Source organism: Miscanthus floridulus, chromosome 17 (assembly GCF_019320115.1).
Source record: "Miscanthus floridulus cultivar M001 chromosome 17, ASM1932011v1, whole genome shotgun sequence".
Classification (NCBI taxonomy): Eukaryota; Viridiplantae; Streptophyta; class Magnoliopsida; order Poales; family Poaceae; genus Miscanthus; species Miscanthus floridulus.
Genome location: NC_089596.1, coordinates 14213183 through 14238803, shown reverse-complemented (window position 1 = coordinate 14238803; position 25621 = coordinate 14213183). Strand labels below are relative to the sequence as shown.

The 25621-nt window shown below is 45.0% G+C and overlaps 3 protein-coding genes across 5 annotated transcripts; 1 reads left to right on the top strand and 2 right to left on the bottom strand.

The window, feature by feature from the left end:
* Positions 1 to 599: 599 nt before the first annotated feature.
* Positions 600 to 10747, bottom strand: LOC136518116 (aspartic proteinase-like). Of its 3 annotated transcripts, XM_066511779.1 has the most exons (13): positions 10591 to 10747; positions 9880 to 10259; positions 9687 to 9747; positions 9448 to 9542; positions 9237 to 9349; positions 8865 to 9138; positions 8501 to 8614; positions 8330 to 8394; positions 1978 to 2119; positions 1758 to 1877; positions 1100 to 1188; positions 893 to 1008; positions 600 to 787 (listed from the first exon to the last, which is right to left on the bottom strand). In XM_066511779.1, the coding sequence occupies exons 2-12, from the start codon at positions 10240 to 10242 to the stop codon at positions 924 to 926; spliced, it is 1521 nt and encodes a 506-aa protein (XP_066367876.1). In that variant the 5' UTR covers positions 10243 to 10259; positions 10591 to 10747; the 3' UTR covers positions 600 to 787; positions 893 to 923. The 3 variants fall into 3 exon arrangements, with proteins under 3 accessions (XP_066367876.1, XP_066367875.1, XP_066367877.1); XM_066511778.1 differs by having other exon boundaries at positions 600 to 1008; XM_066511780.1 differs by lacking the exon at positions 10591 to 10747 and adding an exon at positions 10447 to 10584 and having other exon boundaries at positions 600 to 1008.
* A 5543-nt stretch (positions 10748 to 16290) lies between these two features.
* On the bottom strand, positions 16291 to 17184 carry LOC136515276 (uncharacterized). Its single transcript, XM_066508917.1, has one exon. The coding sequence runs from the start codon at positions 17182 to 17184 to the stop codon at positions 16291 to 16293; it is 894 nt and encodes a 297-aa protein (XP_066365014.1).
* Positions 17185 to 19967: 2783 nt separating this feature from the next.
* On the top strand, positions 19968 to 24766 carry LOC136515275 (protein AE7-like). Its single transcript, XM_066508916.1, has 5 exons — positions 19968 to 20093; positions 22462 to 22568; positions 22655 to 22754; positions 24541 to 24586; positions 24672 to 24766. The coding sequence occupies exons 1-5, from the start codon at positions 19968 to 19970 to the stop codon at positions 24764 to 24766; spliced, it is 474 nt and encodes a 157-aa protein (XP_066365013.1).
* Positions 24767 to 25621: the final 855 nt, after the last annotated feature.

Genomic DNA, 25621 nt, shown 5'->3' with positions numbered 1-25621 from the left:
TATCGTGCTATCCGTATATTTTTAGAAAAAAAAATATTGTTGTCCCGTATGAACACACGGTCACGCTACCTGGTCTTTTACCGAAAATCCGTGCAATGCACGTTCTCATGTTTCAACTTCCAGCACCATTTACGTGGGAGACTAATGTTCAACTGCCCGAGTTTTTAATGCCAGACCATCTTTTTTTCTTACGTACAGATTTTAACCCATTTAATCAGTTGATATTTGTGTTTGGCACTACCTCTCTGCTGCATCACAGTTTTGGCAAGGCCCTATTTACATATTCCTGATGTAGTTTTGTTTATTTTTCCTTCTATTTTGCTCTTTGTTTCTTTCCTGGTGATTGTATTTCTCAACTTTTACCTTTTTAATTTTAATACATATAATAAAGAACAGGAGATCGCCCCTACTGTTGCAGGAAAAAAAAAAGGCTACAGTTAGTAAATACACCATTGTTGTCTCTCATGCCAGGCTTAAAAAATGGCATCATCGTTCAGGCCCAGCCCATGTTCAGTCTCTCCATTCTTATGAATAGCCCACTTTGACACCCTGAGCAACTAGAATTCAATCCATAGGCCAATAGCCAAGAAGACAAGAGCTATCCCACTGAAAGAAGATTGCATTTATACATGCTCATCAGTTCAAAGGCAATCGAGAAATTATTTTACAAATGATAAGTTGTACTACCATGAACAAACAGTTTCATAGAAAGCTCTGTTCAAATATTTGCTCTTCAAGCATACATACATGTCTTCGAGCATCCATTTGCTCCTCCAGAAAGAAACCTCTGTTCACATTTTCAGTTTCAGCATTTTTGGCCATCCATTTATTTGCGGCGTGCTGTCTGCACGTAGCGGATAGAGAAACTACACATCCCTAGTAGATACAATACCTTCATGAAGAGCAGAGTGCTCCCACACTCCTCATGCAGATTCCGCGAAGCCAATCCTGTCATTGCCGAAGTCGAACACCGTGTGGTAAGCTCCCATGAAGACATCCCCAAGAATCCTGCAATTGTTCATATGCAAAGCTCTCTGACTGAGATGGGGTAGAAGAAAAATATCAAGGCATGAAGCAATGTCATGTCCCCCATATATACCAGAGAGGACCACGCGGGGGTGGGACATCATATGCCATGAAGCCACTGATGCAGACAGTTTGGCCTCCTTCCTCCAGCTTCACAATGTACTGCAACACATGTTTCACAAGGTTTGAGGGATGTCCGCACTTGCAGGAATGATTGTCTATCCGCACTTGCAGGAATGATTGTCTAAATAAATAAATTATAATAATTCTCAAAAAAAAAATAACAAAGGAACTTGAGGTGAACTAGAACGACTTCACTTCAAACCATGTAGAGTATAAGACCTATAAATTTATCTTCAATACATCTACTAGGCTCTTTTTGGTTCCAAATGCCAACTACTGATCACGTCACTTCAAGACTTCAAAATTGTTGCCCTCAAATGTTGAGTTACTAACTGCCCCAACACTGGATCCTTCATTCCTTCTTAAACTAGGATAGGTTCCTTCTAATAAACATCAAGTATAAAATGTTTGTGCCTACTAATAATAAACATCAAGTATAAAATGTTTTAGCCTACTAATATATATCTTGTTTACAAAATGTTCAGTAAATTTGATTAATCATTTATCAATAGCATCATTTGCTGAAAAAACTGTCTACTTTATTTTATAAAAATGAAGAAATGCTAATATAAGTTGAAAACGATATAAGATGGGCTACTGGAAAGCACCTGCTCTGGTGTTAGGGTGAAGGTCTTGTTTGCAATGGTGAATGCAAGATTGGGCATCGTTGAGATATCCTCGCAGCTGACTGTTGATTCTCCGCTGGGGCTTGGTAGACGCTCACATAGCTGGAACACAAGCAGAGTCTTGTCACCAATTATATAATTGAACTTATTATCTAAAAAATTATATAATTGAACAAATGGCAAAAAGAAAATCCACAGTAACCTGGTTAGCATATTGCAATATCAGCTCCTTAGTTTTGTTTTCACGGAGCTGGTTCTCTATCCACACAACAGCCATCTCACAGGCTGAGCACATAACATCTGAGCCCAAGTTTTCTTTGCCAACAACAGATTCAATTCCCTCGCTGCAGAAAATTTTGCATGATAATTTATCACAGCATGCAAAGAACATGCAGTAACATGGGAAAAAGCATGTTGGCGTATGTTATGACCGGCATGCAGTACGAGAGGCGCAAGCGCGTTAGTAGCTAGGGAGGGCCATCGGCCATCAAGGGGTAATGGGCCCAACTATCCCTTTGATTAGTTTATTTCTTATTTAGTCCCATAAAATTAGGAGATAAGATCTCAAATTTGAGATAAGATCTCAAATTTTGTTGAGATAATTAAACAAAGCAACAAATTTGTTGCTGGGCTTCTCCCAGCATCTCTCTCGCTCTTATTCCACGCGGCCCCACCTTCCCCTACAATCTGGTATTGCCAGGCTCCGATTACGGTGACAAGCAGCCCACAGCACCTCCCGCGCCGCCGCCTAATGCCACTGCAAAGGCACTGGCCAACCTGGTGAAGCGGCTGGCAGGCATCTCAGTGCACCTGGCGAACGTGGATGACATATGGAGCCACACTAAACCAAGCCCCGCGCCACACTTGACCACAGTCCAGAGTCCACGCACCGCGGCCGAGGCTGGGGCCGGACCTACAATAGAGCGAGACAGACCTATCGATTTGTGGTTGGCTCCAATCCGGCTGACATGTCACATGTTTAGCCTATATACTACTATAATATATACTAGCTTATTCGGAAATGTTGTGTGCAGGGCGTTCGTCCGGGACGCCTCTTCCTGGGCTGGCGGACTGCACCCGCCCCTTCCGTTGCACCTCCCGCCCGCCCCGCCTGCTCCTGCTCAGCCACCCGCTGCTCCACGCGCCCGCCCCGCTGCTCGTGCTTGTGCTCTGCCGCCCGGCCTGCTGCTCTTGCTCTGCCACCCGACGACTCCAACAGGCGCCGCCAGCTCAAAGAGAAGCATCGGCCCTGGCGCGGAAGCCCCTCCTGCTACGGCTGCGGTGCCCCGATGCAGACGGCGAAGGAAGCCGCACCCAGATAGGATGCATGTTGCAAGTACATTTCAATTATTTCAGATGTTAGAGATATGTTGCAAGTGTTTTATGCGGATGTTGCAAAAATAGATCAGGATGTTGCATATGTTGCAATGGTTGTACACGTATGTTGCAAACGTCTGTCCCCAATGGTTCATCTGTTTTTTCAGACGAACGTTGCAAGAGTGTTTATCTGGATGTTGCATATGTTTCACACATATGTTGCAAGTGTTTTATCTAGATGTTGCGTATGTTTGCAATGTTTTTCAAGTATTTTCACACGGATGTTTCAAGTGATTCATATATGTTCAGACGTATGTTGCAAGTGTTGCATCTAGATGTTCAAAAATAGATCGGGTGTTGCACACTGGATAGGCGTGGGAAACGGAAGGAGGCACGAGCGGCCCCCGCGGCGCGGGCCTCGAGTGGACGCGCGAAAAGCAGGCTCAGGCAGGGGCTTGCTGGCACAGACGCGGAGTCCAACCGTGCACGCGGAAACAAATCAGCCTGGGCCACTGTACTGTCCGATGTATCGGTATCCAATCGGATGTTTAGGGGGAAGTAATTCCATAGTTTATTTAGGGGGTAGTACCTAGTACGTACTCACTCATATAGACTAGTAGTAGTGCTTCTCTAGGTGATGTTCTGTTGTCACCACTCACCAGACCAGCAAATCCATTTGGTTTCAGGTGGATCACGGACGATACGTGTTTGGTTTTCGGCGGATCGCGGACGATATGTGCAGGGGCGGAGCTAGAATTTGAACATAGGGGGGCTGTTTTAGATGACAACAATTATACGTGATAAAATATGTACATGCTAAGAGCCTAAGAGCATACTCCATCCGTTCCAAATTCTATGATGTTTTGGCTTTTCTCGATACATTAATATTATTGTGTATATAGACATAGTGTATATCTAAGTGTATGACAAAAGCTATCTACCCTACTAATTCACCAACTTTTTCTTTCTTAGATAAAAAAAATGTCCCCCGCTGAGAAGCCCCTTCTCCGTTCACCCAAAAAAGTATACCCAGAAAAACATCTTCGAAATGGACTGTCCAGATTTAGCCTGAGCCTTCCCTCTCCTTACTCGCTCAAATCCAAGGGCCATGATCGCTTGTGTCAACCTTCTCAGCCTCAGGCGCCCGCGCACACGCCCGACGCTAAGCAACCGCTAATCACGCTCGCGCCCTCGTCCGACGCAAGCCGCCGCTAATCACGCTCGCCTCCCTACCGCGGCCGCTCACTGCTTGCATTCCGTCACTACCTGCCATAGGAGTGTTACGCTGAAGATTCGTCGTCGAAGTGCAGGTCCAGGACAGACACGGGGCTGAGCTGCTGCCTCCCGCAGTCGACGGCAGCGCCAACGCCATCGTAGTGGTCGGCGGGAGCGACGCCGTCTCCGTGGTCAGTGCGCGGCAAGCGGTGGAACCTCTGGCGCATGGCGACACATAGGAAGCAGCCGGCGAGGAGGTCCTCCTCCTAGCGCAGAGCAAGCTTCGTGACGGTGGCCGTCGTGCTCCCACGCAGCAGGTTCCACCTCACCACTAACGCAGCGGCGGGCGGGCGTGCCGGCCGACCGCGTCTCCCTCTCCCTTGCCTACATCGGCCTGCCTCTCTCCCTCCTCGAACAACACCTCCCTCTCCTGCTCCCAGACCGCCCGGCGGCGGCGCTACCTGGCGCGGGCACCCTGTCCGGCCGTGCCTCCGTCTCCCACTCCGGCTGGCCCCGCGGATCTAGCTCCAGCCACCTTCTTCTAGCGATGTAGCAGCCCCCGTCAACCATCTTGCTCGTGCAGGTGTGTTCTTCTCTGTTCCTTTCTCTTCTTTTGCAGATGCAGAATGTCTGATTCCTCTCCTGCTCCCACCTGCTCCCAGTCCACCCGGCGGCGATGCCACCAGGCTCGGGCAACCTGTCCGGCCACGCCTCCGTCTCCCACTCCGGCCGGCCCCGCGGATCTAGCTCCGGCCATCTTCTTCCAGTGATGTAGCAGCCCCCATCGACCATCTTGCTCGTGCAGGTGTGTTCTTAATCCAGAATCCTGAATTTCTCTTAATTCTCTACGTCGCCATCTAATCCAACAGGGTCAGTATATCAAAAGGAGTTGCTTGAGAAAATAGCTGATATAGTCAAGAAGCATCCTAGGCTTCTGGTAGTTTCTTTGGTGTTTATATGGAACTTTTAATCAACCTGTTAAATTTCACTCGATGAACATCATGGGTTTAGATGCATCAAGGGGGTGATGCTTGATTTGTGATGCGAGTTCAGGTTGTCTTCTGTATTGATTTTGGGGCGCTGATTTGACTGATTGGATTCGTTTCAGTCAGTTATAGTTCTGATTTTTGTTGTGATACTGACAGAGAACTCTCTTATTATGTTTGATATCAATGGCAGATTTAGTTAATGTTTATTCATTTGATGTGTACAGAAGGCACTAGATCCCTCTTCAGCTGTTCCCGAAAATCTGGAACTGAGACATCTTGTTCCAGGAGAGCCTGAAATACCGTTTGTACGGCTCTGAAGGTGATATTGGTTCATGGGAACATGAATATGTGAGGTATGACTGAACTGAAATGATATGTTTCCTGGCTCCTTCAATCACCGAAGTCTAAATTTTTTGGAAAGAAAATGCGCTGGTAATATTCAAGTAGACTAGGAATAAAATTTTCAGTATCTAAGGAATACAAATGCGCTGGTAATATTACTGCCTGAAGATACTAAAGCCTCTTACCTTTTGTTCATGGACTTCCCTAATTCATTTATCTGAATGGGGAACCGTTGTCGCATGGGTGATATTCGGAGCATGCCTGCTGGCTTGATCCGTTCGTTCCTATAGGACGCTGGACCTGCGCGGGGCTGGAATGATCTGGACTGTATGCTTGCATGGCTTTGATATGGTTCCTATAGGAGTGTCAGGACGTGCACAATTGTGGATATGGTTTTCAGCCCTCATAACCGTGCATTTTTCTTGCCAGTGGTTGACATAAACTAAACTTCAATAAATCCTTTTTCGTGTTTCTGTGTGGCAGGATGAGATGGAGACCTTCACCGCTCTCAAGCGTCAACAAGATGAATGGCGCTAACATGTCGTAGTACAGTGAGACCCAATCATCCTGGCTCGGGTGTATATACAACATTTCCCGTTTCACTTGTATTGTGGTGAACTATATATCTACTATACTATGTAATAAACCAATATTAATTTACATGCCATATCCTCGATACAAATATATAATGCTTGCCTATTTATATCAAGGGGGCAGACCCAGTGCCGGAGGCTCCCATATGAGTGGGGTCTGGGGAAGGAAAAAACCGAGGCAAGCCTTCGAACTAAAGATGGCAACGGGGCCCCGATACCCGACGGGTATTTGATCCATTAGGGGGCGGGGATGGGATCATATCTTTACCCGCGGGCATCTAAATGGGAAAGAATTCATACCCGACGGGTATAGCGGGTACGGGAACGTTCCCTGTTTACCCGTCCCCGTTACCCGTTGGGGAACCCGACTATTTGAGATGTCATGCGAGTATTAGGCCCAAAGAAACTCAACATAGGTATTTTGGTCCAAATCTGAACAGTCATATATATAGTTTGTGTGTTCTAGGAACCCTCGTTCAATTTTTCCTCACCATCTCCGCCAGCAGCACAAGCACGCCTGTCTCACGAGCGCTCGTGCCTCTCGCTTCCTCAGTTCGGTCTCTCTGCCACCTTTGCTCGTCCTCCTCGCAACCTCGCTCCTTCTCCTCGGCATCTCCGAGACTCCGACACTTATACCCGGGTGAAGAAGAAACGTCTCCGATTGCAAAGCTGCGACCCCAAGTGTCCTTGTTTATCGGGTATGCAGTACCCGTCGGGTATCTGTTACCCGACCGATACCCGACGGGTATGGGGATGGGCAAAAATCTATACCCGATTAATGGGGATGGGGACAGGATGAATTCTCCGTAGCGGGGAAGAGAACGTTCCGGCGATACCCGGCGGGTATATCCCCGTTGCCATCCTTACTTCGAACCCATGACCTGGTGACTCAGTGAGACAGCTCTCACCACTGCACCAGGCCTGCCCTTCTGCCTGTCTATATCAAGAATGAGTACAAAAACATTGCTATTGAAACAATTGTTCTTGTGAGATTTGCAATATTTTCCAGTTATATATATGTAGCTTTGCTATTGTTACTAATTTTCCAGCTCATATATATCTATCTATTGAAGTACTCACATGGATACCTTAGACATGAATGTTTGGGCTGTGATAGACAGAACAAGTTTCCAGTTTTTCACTTTTCTTATTTATTTTTTCAGTTTCTTATCTCTGAAGTCATTAATCTTTTAACACACAATAATGCATGGTCTTATTTCATTAGTTTGTGAATTTGTGTTTCTTTCATTAGTTGATATAATTTTTAGTTTTATGATTTATTTTTTTTAAATGTCACCGTGGCGTTAGCACGGGCAATATACTAGTGTATCTAAAAAGGTAAAATGTCTTATGATTTAAAATTGAGGGAGTAGATAAGAACCAAATAAACGCTTATTTTATAATACAAAAGAAAGCTAAAATATATATTACAAAGAAAATTAAACAATTTTTTATTAGCCCTAGGTTTTTAACCTCCACTCAGTGACTCTAATTCTTAGACCGAAAAAAGAATCATGGTAATAAATATAACAGACTTGCTGCTGCCTTGCTGGGCTTCTCCCAACGTCTCCCTCCCTCCCTCCCCCTCCCTCCCTCATCTTCCTTGCCGGCGCTCTCACGGCGCCCACTCGCCGCCAGGGTGTCAGAAACTGCAGAAGGAGGCGCAGGAAGTAGTGTGGCTAAGTGTTGTCTTGTGACAGTGATTTGGTGTTGGGCTTCGTAACTGTGTCGAGTATGGAGAAGTGTTGGGCTTGGCCCGTGTAGGTGTAGGGGCTCGGTCCAAAGAGGTGGCGGAGTGGGTTATAAGCCGTTGTAAGATACCTAGAAGCGGTTATGAAATAACAGAAAACCCGTTTCCCCCATTTGCTTCTTCTCTGTTCTTCAATTCCCCTCTTCTGCTCCCTCTGTTCTTCTCAAATTCCCCAAATTCTATCCAAATTCCCTACTTATCCTTCCTTGTTCGTCACGCGGGGGTTCAAGCCCCGGCCACCGGTCACCTTCCCCTACAACCTCCGCAGTAGCCGTAGGATCATCGATCCTATCAGCGTATATCACAACTGTACGATGGTCTGGTACTCTGCAATAATCATAGGCTCACCTGACAGATTGAGCGCCATCAAACAAACACAGACCAACCTGGCTGCACACTCTCTCTGGAGACGTCTGCAGTGTCAAAGCATTACCAAATTACTGGAGTTCAAAACTAGTTTAACACCCATTCCACAGTCAGAAGTCTGACGAAAGATAAGAAATGCAGAAACTAGCAAACCTGTGCTATGAGCAGTTCGAGGATCATCTCTCCATACTGGCTCACAACTTCTTTGCATTCTTGGCTGATAATTCCAGCAGCCCCAATTGCTTCGTTCACCTGAGCAATTATTGTCTGTAAAAAAACATGAGACAGGGCTTTAGTCATGGCATATTGCAAAAGTTGTACTCCCATTCAGTACCTAGGAACCTTGTCCAATTCTGTATGGACACAAGCCGGAGATTACCTCTAGCATCTACCTCAATTCTAGTAGTAATTAATCTACTGATGGCTGACTCCAAATCAGCTCAAGTTTTGTAATCCCAGTGCTTATGATCATGCAAAATACAGAGAATTTCAGGATCATCAGCATGGAGAGACATACTGTTGGACCGCCCAGCAAAGAAGTCCCAGAGTCGACAATAGCAGCACAGCCTTTGGCGCAGAAACCAGTGGACTGGCCATCAATGAGAATATCCCCCATGTTGAACTGCCAGTAACCTTTGGTGGAAACAGGAACATAGGTGTGGTTTCCCTTGAAGTGATCAGGGTCCACGCCGCCAAAGACAAGCTCACCACCAGATTCCTCTTCAGTGTTTCGGTTAAGCCAGAAGGAGAAAACATCTTCCGCAAGCAGGTTCTGCTCTTGCATGCTCTGCCTGGCAAAGAGAAAAAAAAAACAGGTCTCCTGTTAAATGGCGAACAGGCAAGCCAACGCCAGCGACCTACACGGTAACACGGGTACAAGACTACATACCAGATCGGAGGAGCTTTGCCGACGGAGATGTCAGGGTATCCAAGACCAAGAATGCCATCAAACTTGCCAATGATAAACGCGATGCTGCTTTCGCGCGTCGTCTCGATGAACTTCTGTAATGGGTAGATTGATCTGCATCGTTAGAGATACAGTCCCGCCGCGCGTAAATGTCAACACTGGAGGCAGGTGCTGTTAGTATTATTAGATTTACCTGGCTTTTGACAGTAAGGTCTCCGACCAGCACGTTGTCGTAGCTGAAGAATCCAGCAATTGAACCGGAGCCATAGGTGATTTTGCACGTCTCTCCTGAACAATTTTGAGGAAGAAATAGTAGAGACATTTAGCCATGGTCTTTTAACTACCCACAAAACATATATTTTTTTCTTTTTTAAAAAAAAAGAAGAAGAAGAAGAAAAGATGAGGCCTGGCCACAAAATCACAAAAGTATACCATCCTTCTTGTAAGTGCTAGACTTGGCGGACTTGTATCTGGGGTGGAGGTAGCACGCTATCTGCAATCGAACATTTGAGTGGAACCAAACATCAGTCAGATCTATTTCCAATGATGCAAATGTACACATGGCAATGGCAAGCCAAACATCATCAGATATACAAAGAAAGAAAGAAAGCAATGAACAACGGACCGAGAAGTAGCATTTGGAGGAGGGGACCCAGAGGTTGGAGCTGCCGGTGTCGAAGATGACGGTGAAGTTCTGCGCCGGCGTGCCGAGGCCGATTTCCCCGTAGTACTGGGTGTTGAGGTAGTCGACGAGAGGGACGTCGTCGCCGCTGCTGGCCCCGAGGCGGCGGAGACTGTCCTCCTGCCTCGCGACCTTGGCCGCCTGCAGCGCGTGCTGGTCGAGGCCGCGCTTGCTGAGGCCGACCCTGAGCAGGCCGTCGCCGTGAGCGGACGCGTGGAGCAGCAGCAGCGCGCATGACAGAGCCCACAGGCAGGCGGTGGCCGGCAGCAGGACGTGGTGGTGGTGGGTGCGCCGGCGCCCGGCCATGATCCTATTCGTATCCCCTGCAGAAAAGTGAATACAGGTCGGTGATGGAGAATTTTGTGAGAGGATGGATGTTGGCACGGCCACACGCATGCAGCAAGCTCGATATGCAGACTGCAGAGTGAACAGTCAGTTCATGCATCCTACTACTACTACTACCAGTAGTGGAAAGTATAGACACAGCAAGCGTCCAGATCGACGACCTACCCTGCCCGGCTACCCGGGAACGGCAAGGCGGAGCAGAGGAGGAGCAAGAAGGAGGCAGAGACGCAGAGTAGAGCTCACGGAGAGCTAAGGCAGGGAAAAGCGAGTCAACGGTAGGCAAGACGGTTGGAGCAAGAAACTACTCACCTTGTTGCGTGTAGCTTGCTCTTCTTCTTGCTTCCTCAAAGAGCGGATTGATGAGGAGGAGGACGAAGAGGACGGTGGCGAAGGAGGAGTCAAGGCGGAGAGGGAGAGGGGTGAAGTGGAGTGGAGGAGGGGGGAAGACGCGATAAATCCTAATAATAAATAAACACGACAAGAGCCGAGGCCGAGGGCCGAGGGAAGGGAGACGCGCAGACCAATGGCAGTGGCAGGCACTGGGATTGGCATCGTCCAGTCACCTCCCTGGGCCCTGGCTCTCCTCCTGGGCAGCTGGGCTGGGCTGGGCTGGGCCTGTCTTTAATTCTTGAATCTACGTACAGCGGTACGGCCACGAGGCGGTTCAGCAGGCGCATTGATGCGTCGACGTACGACACCCTCGTGTTGGGCCCGCGTGTCATCAGCGTCCAGGGCGTGGAGGTAGGTTTACTTGTGTGGACACAAGTGAATGATGAAGCGAATTGAATGAAGGAAGAAGCCCTCGAAAGGAACGGGCAGTTGGTGATCGGGGGTGACGCCGTGACGCGTTCCACGCCAGGAGATATTCAGGGCGTTCGGCTGGTGGCATGCATAGTAAATTTTGGATGGTTAAAGTCCTAGACCAGCCGAACGCGTTGATTTTCCCACTATCCATGGTTATTATGATTATTATAACTATAAGAGCAAGTATAATAGCAGGCTGTAAGCCGACTAAATGCTAAGGTGGAGGAGAGAGGGGAGGAGAGAGAGGAGAAGCGGGCTGTAAGCTTACAGCCGGCTTGGACACAAGAACCAAGAAAATATGTGAGAGAGATAAGTGGGCCATGTATTAGCTGTAAAGAGCTAACTACTATATGAGTGGGCTGAGAGAAAGCTGCAAGGAACCTTACAGTCAGCAAGCCGGCTGTATTATTAGCCTTGCTCTAAGGCTGGTTGGAGTGGGAGTTTCGTACGAGCTTCGTTTACGTTAAATAGGTAGTTATATAGATATTTTTTTATCATATGTCAATGTATTTAAGAAGAGAGAGAAAAAATAAGTTTTATCTAGTAAAGATGAAACTCTTTTAACAATCATTTATGAGTCATGAAATTAAATGACTATGAAGCTCTATAATAAAATTTTGCATTTAGGTAGGGTGTTTCGTCTAAATTTTATTTCATTCTATGGCCCTGTTTGGTTACTGCAGTCTCTCCTAAAATTCATGTCACATCAAATGTTTGGACATATGTATGGAGTATTAAATATAGACTAATTACAAAACTAATTGCACAACTTGCGACTAATTTGCGAGATGAATCTTTTAAGCCTAATTAGTCCATGATTTGACAACATGTGCTACAGTAATATATGTGCTAATGACATATTACTTAGGCTTAAAAAAATCATCTCGTAAATTAACCTCCATCTATGTAATTGGTTTTATAATTAATCTATATTTAATGCTCTTTATTAGTATCTAAATATTTGATGTGATATTAATTTTAGAAGCGACTAAAGAACCAAACACCCCCTATATGACATGGCAGACTTGGAAATAAGGCCATATTTAGTTTCTACAGACGCTCCTAAAATTTCTGTCACATCGAATGTTTAGACACATACATGAAGTATTAAATATAGACTAATTATGAAACTAATAACACAACTTACGACTAATTTGCGAGATGAATCTTTTAAGCCTAATTAGTTCATGATTTGACAACGTGGTGCTACAGTAAACATGCGCTAATGACAGATTAATTAGGCTTAAAAATTGTCTCGCAAATTAGCCTCCATCTATGTAATTGATTTTGTAATTAATCTATATTTAATACTCTTTATTAATATCTAAATATTCGATGTGACATGACTTTTATGAGCAGCTAAAGAACCAAACGCTCCTAACAAAATAAAACTCTCCGCTTAAATTGGCCTAAAAATAATTACTCATACATGTACATGGGTACCACATCTTATTCCTTGTGGGTCTTTCTTTCCATTATTACGAGGGCCCCCCCAAAAAAATCTATTTCTTCCCACGGAGGAGAGGTCGTGCCGGAGGTACATGACCATTATACTTTCTCATAGAAAAATTTTAATTGCTTCTATTCCTGCGTTCTCGCTCGCCAAAGATAGAAAAACAAAGCTAGCTCTCTAATTACAAAAAAAAAAGATATAGAGAAGTTCAAATGTGGAGAGAGATATAGAGTGAGTACAATGGCTCTCCAAGTGAATTAGGTTTAGAAAGTGGTTTGAGAAATACTATTAGAGATTCTCTAACGGCAAGTGGATTTGCTCGCCTTCGGAGGGATTACCTTACTGTTGCCCAATATATAGTGGCATCTTAGGATATATGTTTGGTTGGAGGGATGGACGGGATGGCACAAGGCAAACTAAAATCTTCACGATGTAGAGTGTAAACCATGATTTACATTTATTTTTTATGAGTTAAAGCAAATTTCTTATGTTTTTTAATATTAAATCATATTTTAGTATTTTTAAAATGTATATTATTTTAAAAGTATTTAAAATTTATTTATATTTTTTAGAGTCTAATTGACCTCCCTGAATGTCACGACCCGAAGTCGTTCCAAATGAAATCCTCCTTGATAACCTTACACAGTCCCTCTTAACTCAGGAATCATCTCATGATTTGCTTTGAAAGGTTCCTAGTATTCTCCTTGCTAGGGCAAGGAATCCAAAATCGCCAATCAATCTTATTGGTTCTCTGTAATGGACTTTGAGAAGGAACTCAATGATTATGGCCAAGTGACCTCACAATCTCTCTGAAGGAATTTATCAGCCCCTAAAGCAAGGTCAATGGCCTCATTGCCAAACCTTCCTCTCTAAATCGAATTCTCCAAATCCAGTGTTGTAACGGAATGTTCCACTGATCCGGCAGACTGTCCGCCAGATCACTTATTCAACAAAATCAGTTTAGATGAGTTGTTCGTCTCCTCCCCCCTAGGTCCCATAAGTCAGCAGGAAATAGAGATGTTATATGTAAGATCAAAATATATATATATATATACACACTTATATATAGAATATGACTTAATAAAAATAAATAAAACAGTAAAGTAAGTTTTTCGTTTACTACATAAAAGCAAGGGAAAATTTTAATCTTTTATAGGGAGAGAGAGACCGTGTAGCCCACGGTTGAACTTAGGGGGTGAAAAGATTGGATTGTATCAGTCGAAAGGGATAAGGGCAACTCCAGCCAACATCCTATCCCATCCCTCATCTCATTTTGAGGTCTAAAGCGCACACAAAAAAAACTTCTCCAACCAGTCTCCTATCTGAACCCCGACGGATGAGGATCCCTCGTTCCTCTCTCCTCGCGCCCCCCACATCTGAGCGACTCTCATCCCGAGCCTCATCCACCAAGCAGGCCAACGGCCGTCTTCCCGCGCCACCGCGGAGATCTCTGAGCTGGTACATCCCTATTCCCCTCTTCTCGTTATTGTGGCATCCATGGCTGCTTTCTCGGCTTCTAGATGGATGGGAGACGAGGATACGAAATATACCTCGTAGATCTAGGCGGCGTGGCCGCCACCGCTTCCCGGCTGCCCGTGCTGGGCCACCTTGGGCTGCTGCTGCGCCCCTGATTCGCGTCGCCCTCTGCTGGCCAACAAGGTCGCGCCCCTGCTGCTGTGCACTGCTCGCGGCCCTGCTTGCGCTATGCCGCCGCTACCGTGCGCTGGGCGCCGCTACCGTGCACTGCTGTGTGGCCCTGCTGTGTCACTGCTGCCGTGCGCTGCTGTGCAGCCCTGCTGTGCCTTCGTCGTGCGTTGGTGCCGTGGGTTGCAGAGTGAAGACAAAGAGAGAGGGAGCGCTGCAAAGTGAAGACAGAGAGAGCACAACCAAAAATATTCCAAAAGAGATAATCCGTCACTCTGCTCCAGAGACCTTAGTACCGTGCTAACTCCAATAATTTCCTTATTTACTACATAAAAAGCATCAGTTGTCGGATAGAAAGCAAAAGCATTTATTTATAGCTGACAATTAGCTTTCACTAGATTTCTTTCTTATCAGCTTTGAGTGCTGTGAACGAAAGATTTAGAGTGTGGTGAGAAGTAAAGACTGGCATTATTTAATCAATTTTGGCTTGTGCTTGATTATTTTTTTAATGAAAAGGTTATGGTTAATTTGTTAATATAGTCAATTCATATATCCAGGAAGAACAAATGGAAAGTTGGGTTGATTTGCTCTCAGGCAATGGGGACAACAATGATCTGTGTTTTGATGACTTTCAAGTTGAAACACATGTTGAATAAGTTGCTGAAAATTGTACTCCCCCCCTGAAACCAAGTAAGAAGAGGACTAGAAATTTCATTCCCTTGGAAGACACTATGTTGGTGAAAGTATGGCTAGAAATTAGCTTTGATCCAGTTCTAGGCACTGATCAAACTCGTAGTACTTATTGGAAGCGAATTCATGATTATTATCATGAGCACAAGACTTTTGAGTCCGAGCGTAATATCAGTTCTCTCTCTCACCGTTGGGGTATCATCCATAAAAGTGTTAATAGATTTTGTGGATGGTATACTCAAGTTCAAAACAGAAGAGAAAGCGGGCTGACAGAGCAAGATAAGGTAAGTTGTTTAATTCTGCTAATTGATTGGAAATGTATATCTTTTGTGCATGGTAGCCAACACATGTTTTTTTGTACAGATAGAACGGGCAAAGGAATTGTACCAGAAAAAAGATCTGGAGGGGAAACCATTTATTTTCATGCACTGCTAGAATAAGTTGTAGCATGAGCAGAAGTGGGCTGATCTAGGTCGTGAGACCTCTCAAAGCTCTCAGAAAAAACAAAAGACTTACTCAACCACAAGTCCAGGGTCATGTACACCTAGAACTCATGAAGTAAGTATGCTGATGAAGAGGACGGACCAAGTCATACATCACCAAGGAAAGGAAGGCCAGATGGTAAGAAGAAGGAGAAAGCACGTAGAGGTAAAAATCCTAACTCTCAAGGAGAAGGCCTTTACATGGAGGCAATGGAAAAATTGTGGGCAAAGAAAGAAAAGGCTGAACAGATGAGGGAGATTAAAAAAAGAACGTAATGATGAGAGGCTTATGGTAGAGACTAGAAGGCTTGAAATCAAGCAACAAGTAGCGTATAGGAAGCTGGATTTAATGCAACAAGAAATAGAGTTGAAACAGAGAGAAGATGATGAGAAAGTTATGAACATGGACCTTAATGGTATGAGTGAGGGATAAAAGATATTTTATAAGATATTGCAGAATGAGATCATTGCTCGATGTTGTGGTGGTGGCAACTAGAAGCATCGTGTTTATTTGTCTTTTGTGTGTGCACTATGAAAAGGCCTCTCTGTTATTTAGTTGGCATGTAAGCAGCTAGACTTGCTGAAGTCTTGCCTCTTTGAACTGTTATTTAGTTGGCATGTAAGCAGCTAGACTTGGTGAAGTTTTGCCTCTTGAACGAACTTACTTAGCATGTAAGACTTGCTGAAGTCAGACTCTCGAGCAATGTGGTGAATTTGGACTTGTGAACCAGTGTAATGTGCAATTTGGATTTAGAATGTGTGTAAATTTATGCCTGTGATGCCAAATACAAATGGTAGAATAATATTTTTTTGTTTTCCTAGAATCAAAATGGATGTTTATTTGACTGATACATGATTGAAGGGTACATGACTGATAAAATAGAAGGTACTCTACTGGTAAAAATAGATGGTACAAGACTACAAGGATATGAAGGTTCAGTACTGATACATGTCCGAGTAATGCTGCCAAAGGTGCTCGATAAGATCTTGCTGAAGTTGGGCGTGGATTTGCCTGTTTGTGATATTGTGATGAGCTTGTAGGAATTCATGGAACTCTCGTGTACGATTACGAACTTCAGGTGGGGTAGGTCTCACAAGCTGGCCGACACCCTCGTAGTGGACGTCTTCGTCTTCGTCTTCACTTCGCTCGTCTTCAACGATCATGTTGTGCATGATGACACAAGCTGTCATTATTTTTCTAAGTGTCGCTTTATCCCACATACGAGCTGGTCCGCGAACAATGGCAAATTGAGCTTCTAGAACCCCAAAAGCCCTTTCCACATCCTTTCTAACCGCTTCTTGTGCCTTGACAAAGTATTTCTTCTTGTTCCCTTGGGGATTTGTTATGGTCTTCACAAATGTCACCCATTGAGGGTAGATGCCATCTACAAGGTAGTACCCCATTGTATAATTATTACCGTTAACGATAAAATTAACTTCTAGGGCATCTCCTTCGGCTAGCCTTGCAAATAGATGGGAACGATGAAGAACATTGATATCATTGTGTGACCCTAGTAAACCAAAAAAAGCATGCCAAATCCAAAGATCATGCGATGCAACAACTTCGAGTATTATTGTAGGCTCGTGCTCATGCTTAGTATATTGCCCATGCCATGGGTTAGGACAATTCTTCCACCTCCAATGCATGCAATCCAAACTCCCAAGCATTCCAGGAAAGCCCCTCCGCTGCCTGATTGCAAGTAATCTACTTGTGTCATTCTCATTAGGGGATCTCAGATACTTCTCTCCAAACACGTCAACAACTGCTGTTACAAATCTTCTAAGGCTTTCTATGACAGTACTTTCACCAATACGAATGTATTGATCCATGAAATCAGCTGGTACTCCATAACTAAGCATAAAAAAGCTACAGTAATCTTTTGCAAAGATGATAACCCGAGACGTCCAACTCTATCTCTTTTCTGCTCAAAGTAATTATCATGTTGCTCTACAGCTTGCACTATGCGAAGGTATAGCGTATGAGACATCCTAAACCTGAGGGACAAATCCAAACTAAGCAAACATGGAGATAGGAATGTGGATAAAGAAGGTACACAATAATTAGCAGGCTATTAGCAAACCTACGCCGAAAGAAAGGTGGCCTGTAGGTTGGATTTTTGGAGAAATAGTCATTGTACAACCTCCAATGCCCACTTTCTTTGTCCCGATGAATGTACTGACGCCCAGGTATAGAACCACCCCATCGTGGAGCATGAAGAGCGTGACATTGAGTGTGTGCTTGGTGTAACGCAGTAAGGGTTTCCTCAAGAGCATCATCGCCATCATCGGATGAAGAAGATGAATCTAGTCAGGAGAGACGACTCATTTTTAGTGGACAAGAAGCAGCGCAATGTTGGAATTGGTTCAGGAAAGGGAATGGCCATACATATATATAGACGGAAAAATATAACCGTTGCAGATAGAGCGACCGTTTGATTTATAGCCGTTGAAAAAGCGACCGTTTGATTTATAGCCATTGGAAGAGCGACATTTATAGCCGTTGGAAGAGTATCCGTTCAAATATATAGTCGTTCTAAGACCGACAAATAAAAAAATATAGTTCTAAATCATTTGAAAAAATAATTCCTCCAATATTTAGCCTACAAAACTGTCATTAAGAAATATCCATTCCAATAATACTAACGCAATTTAGATATAAAATGCTGGACTTGGTAGTTACAAGTTATGTATAAAATATAGGTGAGAGAAAATAGAGAGCCTGGAATAAGAGTTCGGTTGGAGAGCAGAAAGAAATAAGGGTTTGAATCAGGATGAGGAATCCTTATTTTTGAAAGTAGGGGGCTAAATTTTGAGGAGTTAGTTCGAGTTGCCGAACGCACGGTGAAAAAGACTAAAATTATATGCTGAAAAAGATAAACTTGTACCTTCATTGCTGTAGATATTTACTACTGTGCCTCCGTAGATTTTCCCATGCCCAGCACCTCACGCCGCTATAAATAGAGCTGTCTGCACCATGCCCGTACACAAGAGAACCCTCATACTACAACAATGCACTGCTTTTTACAAAAGCGCTGGAGGGAAGTCAAATCCCTCTCAAGTACAGTGTGCTTCCAGCAGTCCTAGGGTGTGTTTAGTTACATCAGAATCCAAACTTTGGCACTATATAAAAAGAAGATTTTTCGTCACATCAAACTTGCGGTACATGCATGGAGTATTAAATGTTGACGAAATCAAAAACTAATTACACAATTTGGTTGTACTTTGCGAGACGAACGTTTTGAGCCTAATTAGTCAACGATTGGATAATTATTACAAAATACAAACGAAATGTTACACGAAATGTTACAGTACACTACAGTACGCTACATGAATTTTAACGGCGCTAAGTTTGGCCAACTAAACGAGGGCCTAGTGTTTTCACTCAATTGTCTATCATCTAGTCACGCATGACAGTCGTTTGAGGATTCGAAATTTATCTCACATAATCTTGGAACGTGTATATGAGCCTAGTTTTTAATTAAGAGCTAATTTTTCTCTCTCTTCTGTTAAAATCACCCACTGCGGGTGCCCTTAGGATATGTTTGGTGAGAGAGATCCCGATGGTACGAGGCAAACCTAAACTTTTGACGGTGTAGAGTGTAGACCATTATTTAGTTTTGTTTTTTCTCAGTTAAAGCAAAATTTTTAGGAATTTTTAATTTTAAATCATATTTTAGTATTTTAAAATGTTTATTTATCCTAAAAGCATTTGAAAATTTTCAAAAATTACTTATGTTTTTTAGAGTCTAATTTGCCTCTTGAATTATCGTGAAAGTTCAGTTTACCGCGCTCGTCGCTAATGTGGCGCCATGTTAGCCAAGACTGTTTTTAAAACGATTTACGGGAGTCTGAAAATCTAATTTTCTAATTAAGAAAGAGTTGAAGGAGGTTCGATGGACTTTTCCCCGTATCTATGCTTCTGTCGCCGTTGCTTGGGCCTTGAGTCCGTCTTCTTTTCCGGGCTGCAGCTGCACGCATACGATGCTGTTGTATATGGGCCGGACGCGTGTTTCGTCGGTCAGCTGCCGCAGCGCTGGGGTTCAGCGACCGCCGGGCCGACCACCACCGTCTCGCCCCGTCCTGGCATCGCACCTCCACTCCTCCGCCCGTCCGGCCTCCGAACGGCCAACGAGCGAGGCCGCGCCGCCGAGACGAGAAGCAGACGCTGACTGACGACGTCTTGCTCCGACAGTCCGACTCCTCTCTGACGGGCAGCCCACCCCGACCCCCGACGCACATACTCCAGTCGGCAGTCGCCACTCGTTTCCCCACAGCGAAGGCGAGGTGGGAGGGCCTCTTGTGTTGGTTCGTGTCAGATTATTCAGTTGATTCGCTTGGGTTGGGCATGGATTAAATTATCCATGCTATAGACCTTTGATTCCTTGCCTCCGTAACTGGTAACACTGCTCGGTTAGATCGGTCATAATAACTAACACAAATGGTTGAGTTCGTAGTAGTGCAGCCCACAAAATAAATATTCTTTGGCAAATATTTTACGGTATGACTTGGCTGTGCAGTGTAAATCAGACACTGTTGCAAACACATTTTCATTTGTTTTGACTTGCAGGAATTTGCGTTTCTCATCTAAGGTTACTGCATTGCATTCCATAGGAATGGCTATGGGGTTGATTAATACTAATCCTATAATCCATGAGAAGAAAGAGAGGCGCATAGTCCGACAGGCACCAGAGACCAAAGATGAAATTGCGGCAGAGCCCATAGACCAGCTAGAAGTTTTTTTTTTTTTTTTTTTTTTTGAAACGAAAACGGGGGGAGAGCTTCCCCACCAAACTTCATTCAGAAGCAGCCTCCAAGCTAGATGAGCAAGAGAAGAACAGATGTCCCCGGTCCTCTGGATGGAGAGACCACCGACGGCATATATCATCTTCCAGGACATGCTTAGCGAACAGATTGCACCGCGTACTTAATCTGTCCCTGAAAAACAACCAGGCAAAAATTTTAACTTTATTTGGCACCCGTGTTCTCCAGATTCGCTGCCCCACAAGGTCTGTTGAGTCTTGACTGGAATCGAGGGCAGTATATGCATATCTTTGGATGTATAATGTCTGCCTGTGAGCTTCAGTCGCCGGTCATCTGGCTCCTCGGTGAGAACAACATCCTGCAGGCAAGAAAGCAGAGCTGCTAGCTGAACACTAGCAAAGTTGGTTAACCTTGGGCGAAGACACAAATCAAACCTAGACTGGAAAACACGCTGAACCGATACATTAGGCCGGGTAGTGTGGGAGAAGAGAGCAGCGTGGGTGATGTTAAGAGGACCACCAGGCAACCAGTGGTCGAACCAGAAAGAGGTAGAAGCACCGTTGTGAACATTCGCATAAGTGATAGATCGGTAAGTATCAAGTTCATCGCTAACAATTTTCCACAAATAGGATTGGGATCCATTAGTGGGGTGAGGATGCAGCATCTCGGAGAATCCAGTTTTTCCAAGGAGCAAGATCATTAGAGAAGAGCTTGTCAACAAATTTCATGAGCAGACACCGGTTTTGCTGTTAGAGATCCTTAATACCGAGGCCTCCACCGTCTTTACTGACACATACGTCTTCCCAGGCCACGAGACATTTGGAACCATGACAGACATCTTCCCCCGTCCAGAATAAAGCACGACGACGGCGATCAATAGCAGCCATAAAGTGGAGGGGGAGGGAGCTGAGAACCGAAATAGTCAGGGTGAGGCGCCCTGCCCGATTAAGCAGAGAAGCCCGCCAACCTGAAAGGAGAAAATTGTAAATTTAGGACTCCAAACAACGTGCTTCGTAAATATAGGACTCCAAACATCGTTTTCGTAAAAATAACCTTTAAAATGTTGGCTTTTTAATTTCCATGACATTTGATGTATTAAGACTCTTTTCTCATCTAAATACGTGTATTTCCATAGAAGATCAGTCTATTGCGTTGCCAGTCATAGAAGAAGATCAATTCAGCATCTGGATGAAATGCAACTACCTTGTAGTATGGCCCCCAGGTCCACTTTCTTGGTCCAAAAAGATCAGCCTTGCTGATGTTGTGCTTGAAAGTCCACTCCTCGCTGCCTCTATCCTCAAGAACATAGACTGACAAAAAATCCCCTTTGTCGTCATCAAACATGTAAAGCAAGCGTCCCTGAGAGTGGCCAGTGAAGCCGTTGCCATAGCATTCACTGAACTGCGGGCGCACACGGTTGACCCTCCATGCCTCTCCCCCAGTCCACCGCAGCAATTGCACCGCCTTGGACAGTGAAGTGTATGACACTATTTAAATACATCATGCTGCCATCAAAGAGATGGGGCATTCATCCGCACCCCAACGACATTCACTAAAAATCCATCTTTCAGTTTCAGATGAGTAAATCTCCACTGCCTCAACTTTATAATCAGTTATGCCGAATTCTGTCTCCAGTAGCTGAAAAACATGGAAATTCGAGGAGGGATCGAAGCCTAGCACAGCAGAGCGGATCCACTTGTTCTCTCTCATTGGAGCACCATACTGCCCAGGGGCCTCGCTCGGTTGGGGCAAAGCAAGCCACTCGCTGGTTACAGGATTGCAGACAACATAAACGGATGTACAGGCGGTGGTGGAGCACCCCAGCAGAGCAGGAGGAGCCCGTTGCAAGAGTCGAGCAACTCTATCTGCCCACAGGTCGGGGGCAGGAATGAGAGAGCCGTATAGACCAGAAGGGTAAAATGGTCACTTTGGGAACAAATACATGTATTTCGATGAGAAAAAAGTCTTAATACACCAAATGTCATGGAAATCAAGAAGCCAACGTTTCGAGAGTTATTTTTACGAAGACGATGTTTGAAGTCCTATATTTACGAAGCACGTTGTTTGGAGTCAATTTTCTCACCTGAAAGGTATCTATCACAGGAGGAGACGAGCGGCGTGCAGTCAGCGACAGACAGCTTGGTGGGCGAAAGGGGGAGGCCCAGATAAGTCTGAGGGAAGGAGGAGATCGTACATCAAAAAATAGCAGCTAAATCTGGGGCGGTCGAGTATTTGATATCCTTCTTAATGATTTCTCTTATATAAATGCAGTGAAGCTTTTTTTTTCTTCCATTTATCTGTGAGTTCTCTTTCCTAGCCATTTGGTTGTGGTCCTTGATGTTCTTACATCACATTAGAGATATAAAGGACCCAGAGCACCCATACTCACTGGAACAGCTGAATGTGGTAACCGAAGACTCAATCGCACTCAATGATGAAAGCAATCATGTCAGGTAAGTTCCTTTGTTTGGATGTACAATTCAGGATCGTTACTGAAGTTCACTGGTGGCCTCGTGGGATTCATTTTGCTTTGCATCAGGGCTAATTTCACCCCAACAGTGGAACACTGCAGCATGGCAACTATTATTGGCCTTTGCATACGTGTCAAACTTGTACGAAGTCTCCCTCCTCGTTACAAGGTTTGTTGACGTTGTAGAGCTTGAGACAAAGTACTCATGTTACGGTTTACACTATCAATATTATTTTCTAGAGCAATCAGGGTTTGATATGTTGCCATCATGCCCAGTTTAGCAAGTTCTTGAAATCAGTGATAGGCATGTCATTTATGTCAGCATACTGCTGTCATTAGGGATTGTATTTGTCGGTGCAGAAAGTGACCAACTAGTGAATATTTGTAGTTTTGCTGTACGTTGTGATCGGAGGCGGCCTAGCACTCAATGACACATGATTTATATTGGTTCAGGCAACGTGCCCTACGTCCAGTCGGGGTCGGTCGGTGACTTTATTCCTGAGCCCAGGTGCTCGAAGTTTGCAGTGGGGTTACAAACGAGAAGGAGAAGGAAGGGGTGTACAAGAGATCCGGTCGGCTCCGGTCGGAAGGGCCAAGAGCGACAGGAGCTACGCTATGAGCTAAGTGTTCAAGTGTGTGATTGGGGTACGAACCCAGCGGTTCTGTGGTTGTGAGCTAGTGAACTTGATCGGTGCTTGTTCTCCTAAAGAAGGGCCCTCTTTATTGGAGGAAGCGCACCCCCTTTTATAGATGAAGGGGACGGCTTTACAAGTGAGAGGGTGAGGGTACGTATGCTGCCGAGCCTTGTTGCCCACACCGGCGGGTATAAGATAGTGGTAGGCGCCTACAACACTGTTGTTGTCACTGTAGAATGTCAGATGCACACGGGAGATCGTGCTGCCTTTTTCAGGGATGGTGGACGTCGGTACCTGCAAATACTGTTTGATGCCTAGAGGCATGTAAGGAGTCTCAATATGTTCACCCGGTACGGTAAATCCTGGCACCCATACCGCTATCGACGTCCATAGGCACGTGGGGGGCTTACCGTATGGGAGTTTTAGCGGGCCCTACAATATTGTAGAGGGAGATGTCGGCGTCTACAAAACTGTCTGTGTCAGGGTGACTGCAGAGTATTGTTCCGTGCAGGGTATGGTCCCTGGTATAGTGGTTTTGACTTGTGAGATCTTCTGGTTCCTACCGAGCGGGCGTCCTCGGTCGGATGGCTCCAGTCGGCTCTGAGTGCGTCGGTCGGAGAAGAGCGGTGAGCAGGGTTCCTGCGATCTCCGGTCGGAGACGCGGGGTCAGAGCCGGAAGTAGTGTTTTGGGCCAAGCTTTTCGATTGGAGAGGCCGTTCGGTGGCAGCTGGAGTCGAAGCGAACACTCTGGTCGGAGAGGTGGGCCAAAGCAGCCGACGAGAGGGCGTTGTTCCTCTTCGGCCAGACCTTCCGGTCGATGACTGGGCCACCCGTCCGGTCTGTCGTTTTAGACTCTTGGGCCGGCCCAAGAGTTACGCGCTGTCTGCTCGGGCCGAGCCTTGGCGTGGAAGCCGGTCCCCGAGGGATCCCGGGTTTATGAACCCGACAGTATTGTTGCTAACCACTTCTTCAGAGGTGGTATGTGGGCATGAAATGTTTGTCTGTCAGATTGAATTATAAAAAGGATTATACCTTTGTTGCACATAAAATTTGGTCACCGAAATGGTTAAGAGAATTAGTATCCCATGTACATGTCTGCTGTACATTTCAAGAAAATATTTGATTTTTATTGGTGGGAATACAATCTAAAAAGGCAGATCTCAAATCTTTCTTTTTCTTTTTTAATCATCAACATGTTAGGGAAATTGTTTCGTCGTCTGTTGTGTGTGAGCTCTCTATCTCTGTGTGTGTGTGTATGTGTGTGTTGCTTGTTATCTCCTGAGAAAATTTAGGCAGTCATCTGAATCTTAACTTTTGTAGGTGGACATAAGGGTTGCCCCTGGATCACTTGCAACTGAAGCTGCTGGTATATGTTCTACAGCTTCTGCAATAGTTACCATATATATCGATTGGTTGAATTTTTCAGCGTATAAAGTAATTCTTTGTTGCAGTGAATGAGCAACTGAACGACAAAGAACGTGTTGCTGCTGCATTGGAAAACTCAAACCTACTGGACATGAGCTTATCACCAACATTTGAATGTTGAGGCTTGAATATTATATCTGGGTGCCAAGCTTATTCCCAGTGGAGTTCACTCATGTCTTTCTGGGAGTAGGTTATGTGCCCTCTCCCTTATCTTTCTTCTAACTTAGTGAAATGACACATGGCTCTCCTGCATTGTTCGAGAAAAAAAATATTAAATTTTGATGGTGCTGATCTTTTGTCAATAATTTGCAGTACTACTCTCAGATGGCTATTTCAGTGTTCTGGCAAGATTACCAAATGTGAAATGCAGAGACTTGTGAGATTCATCCTCTACGAGATGGCTGTGCACTCCAGATGTTAGACATTCTCTCTTTGAGAATGGACCCAACTACTCGAGATGATACTGATGGTGTTGGGCATTACCGGCATTCTGTTGTTGGCAGCCTCTCGGGTTCCTACCAACAATTTAAGCATATAATTGTTGCATTGAAAAGTTTTAGACCTCGAACTTAAGAATGAGAGACCTTATCTGAGGTGGGTGTGGGTCTCAGCTTAAGGTTGTGGCTGGCCATACATGTTACGAATGCCCTAAGACCTCTCCAGTATCTTCATCAATAAACGTTAGAAACAATGTCTTTAGCCCTCCAGGAGGCATACCACTTCAGATTTCGCCAACTCTGGAAGCTCTCTCCAATGAGAATGAGATAGTTCATCTCAATCAGCCAGTCACATAGGCCAGTAACCAAAATGTGACCGCGGCAACCACAGGTTCAGTGTCACCACGATATGTAAGGCACCAGGACATATAGACCAAATTGCATGGGAGCTGAGAAAGCATTTCCAAGACTTTCGAATTTGAATTTACATATGCAGATCTGAATCAATTCACGCACGCACGCACGCAAAAACATCAAAA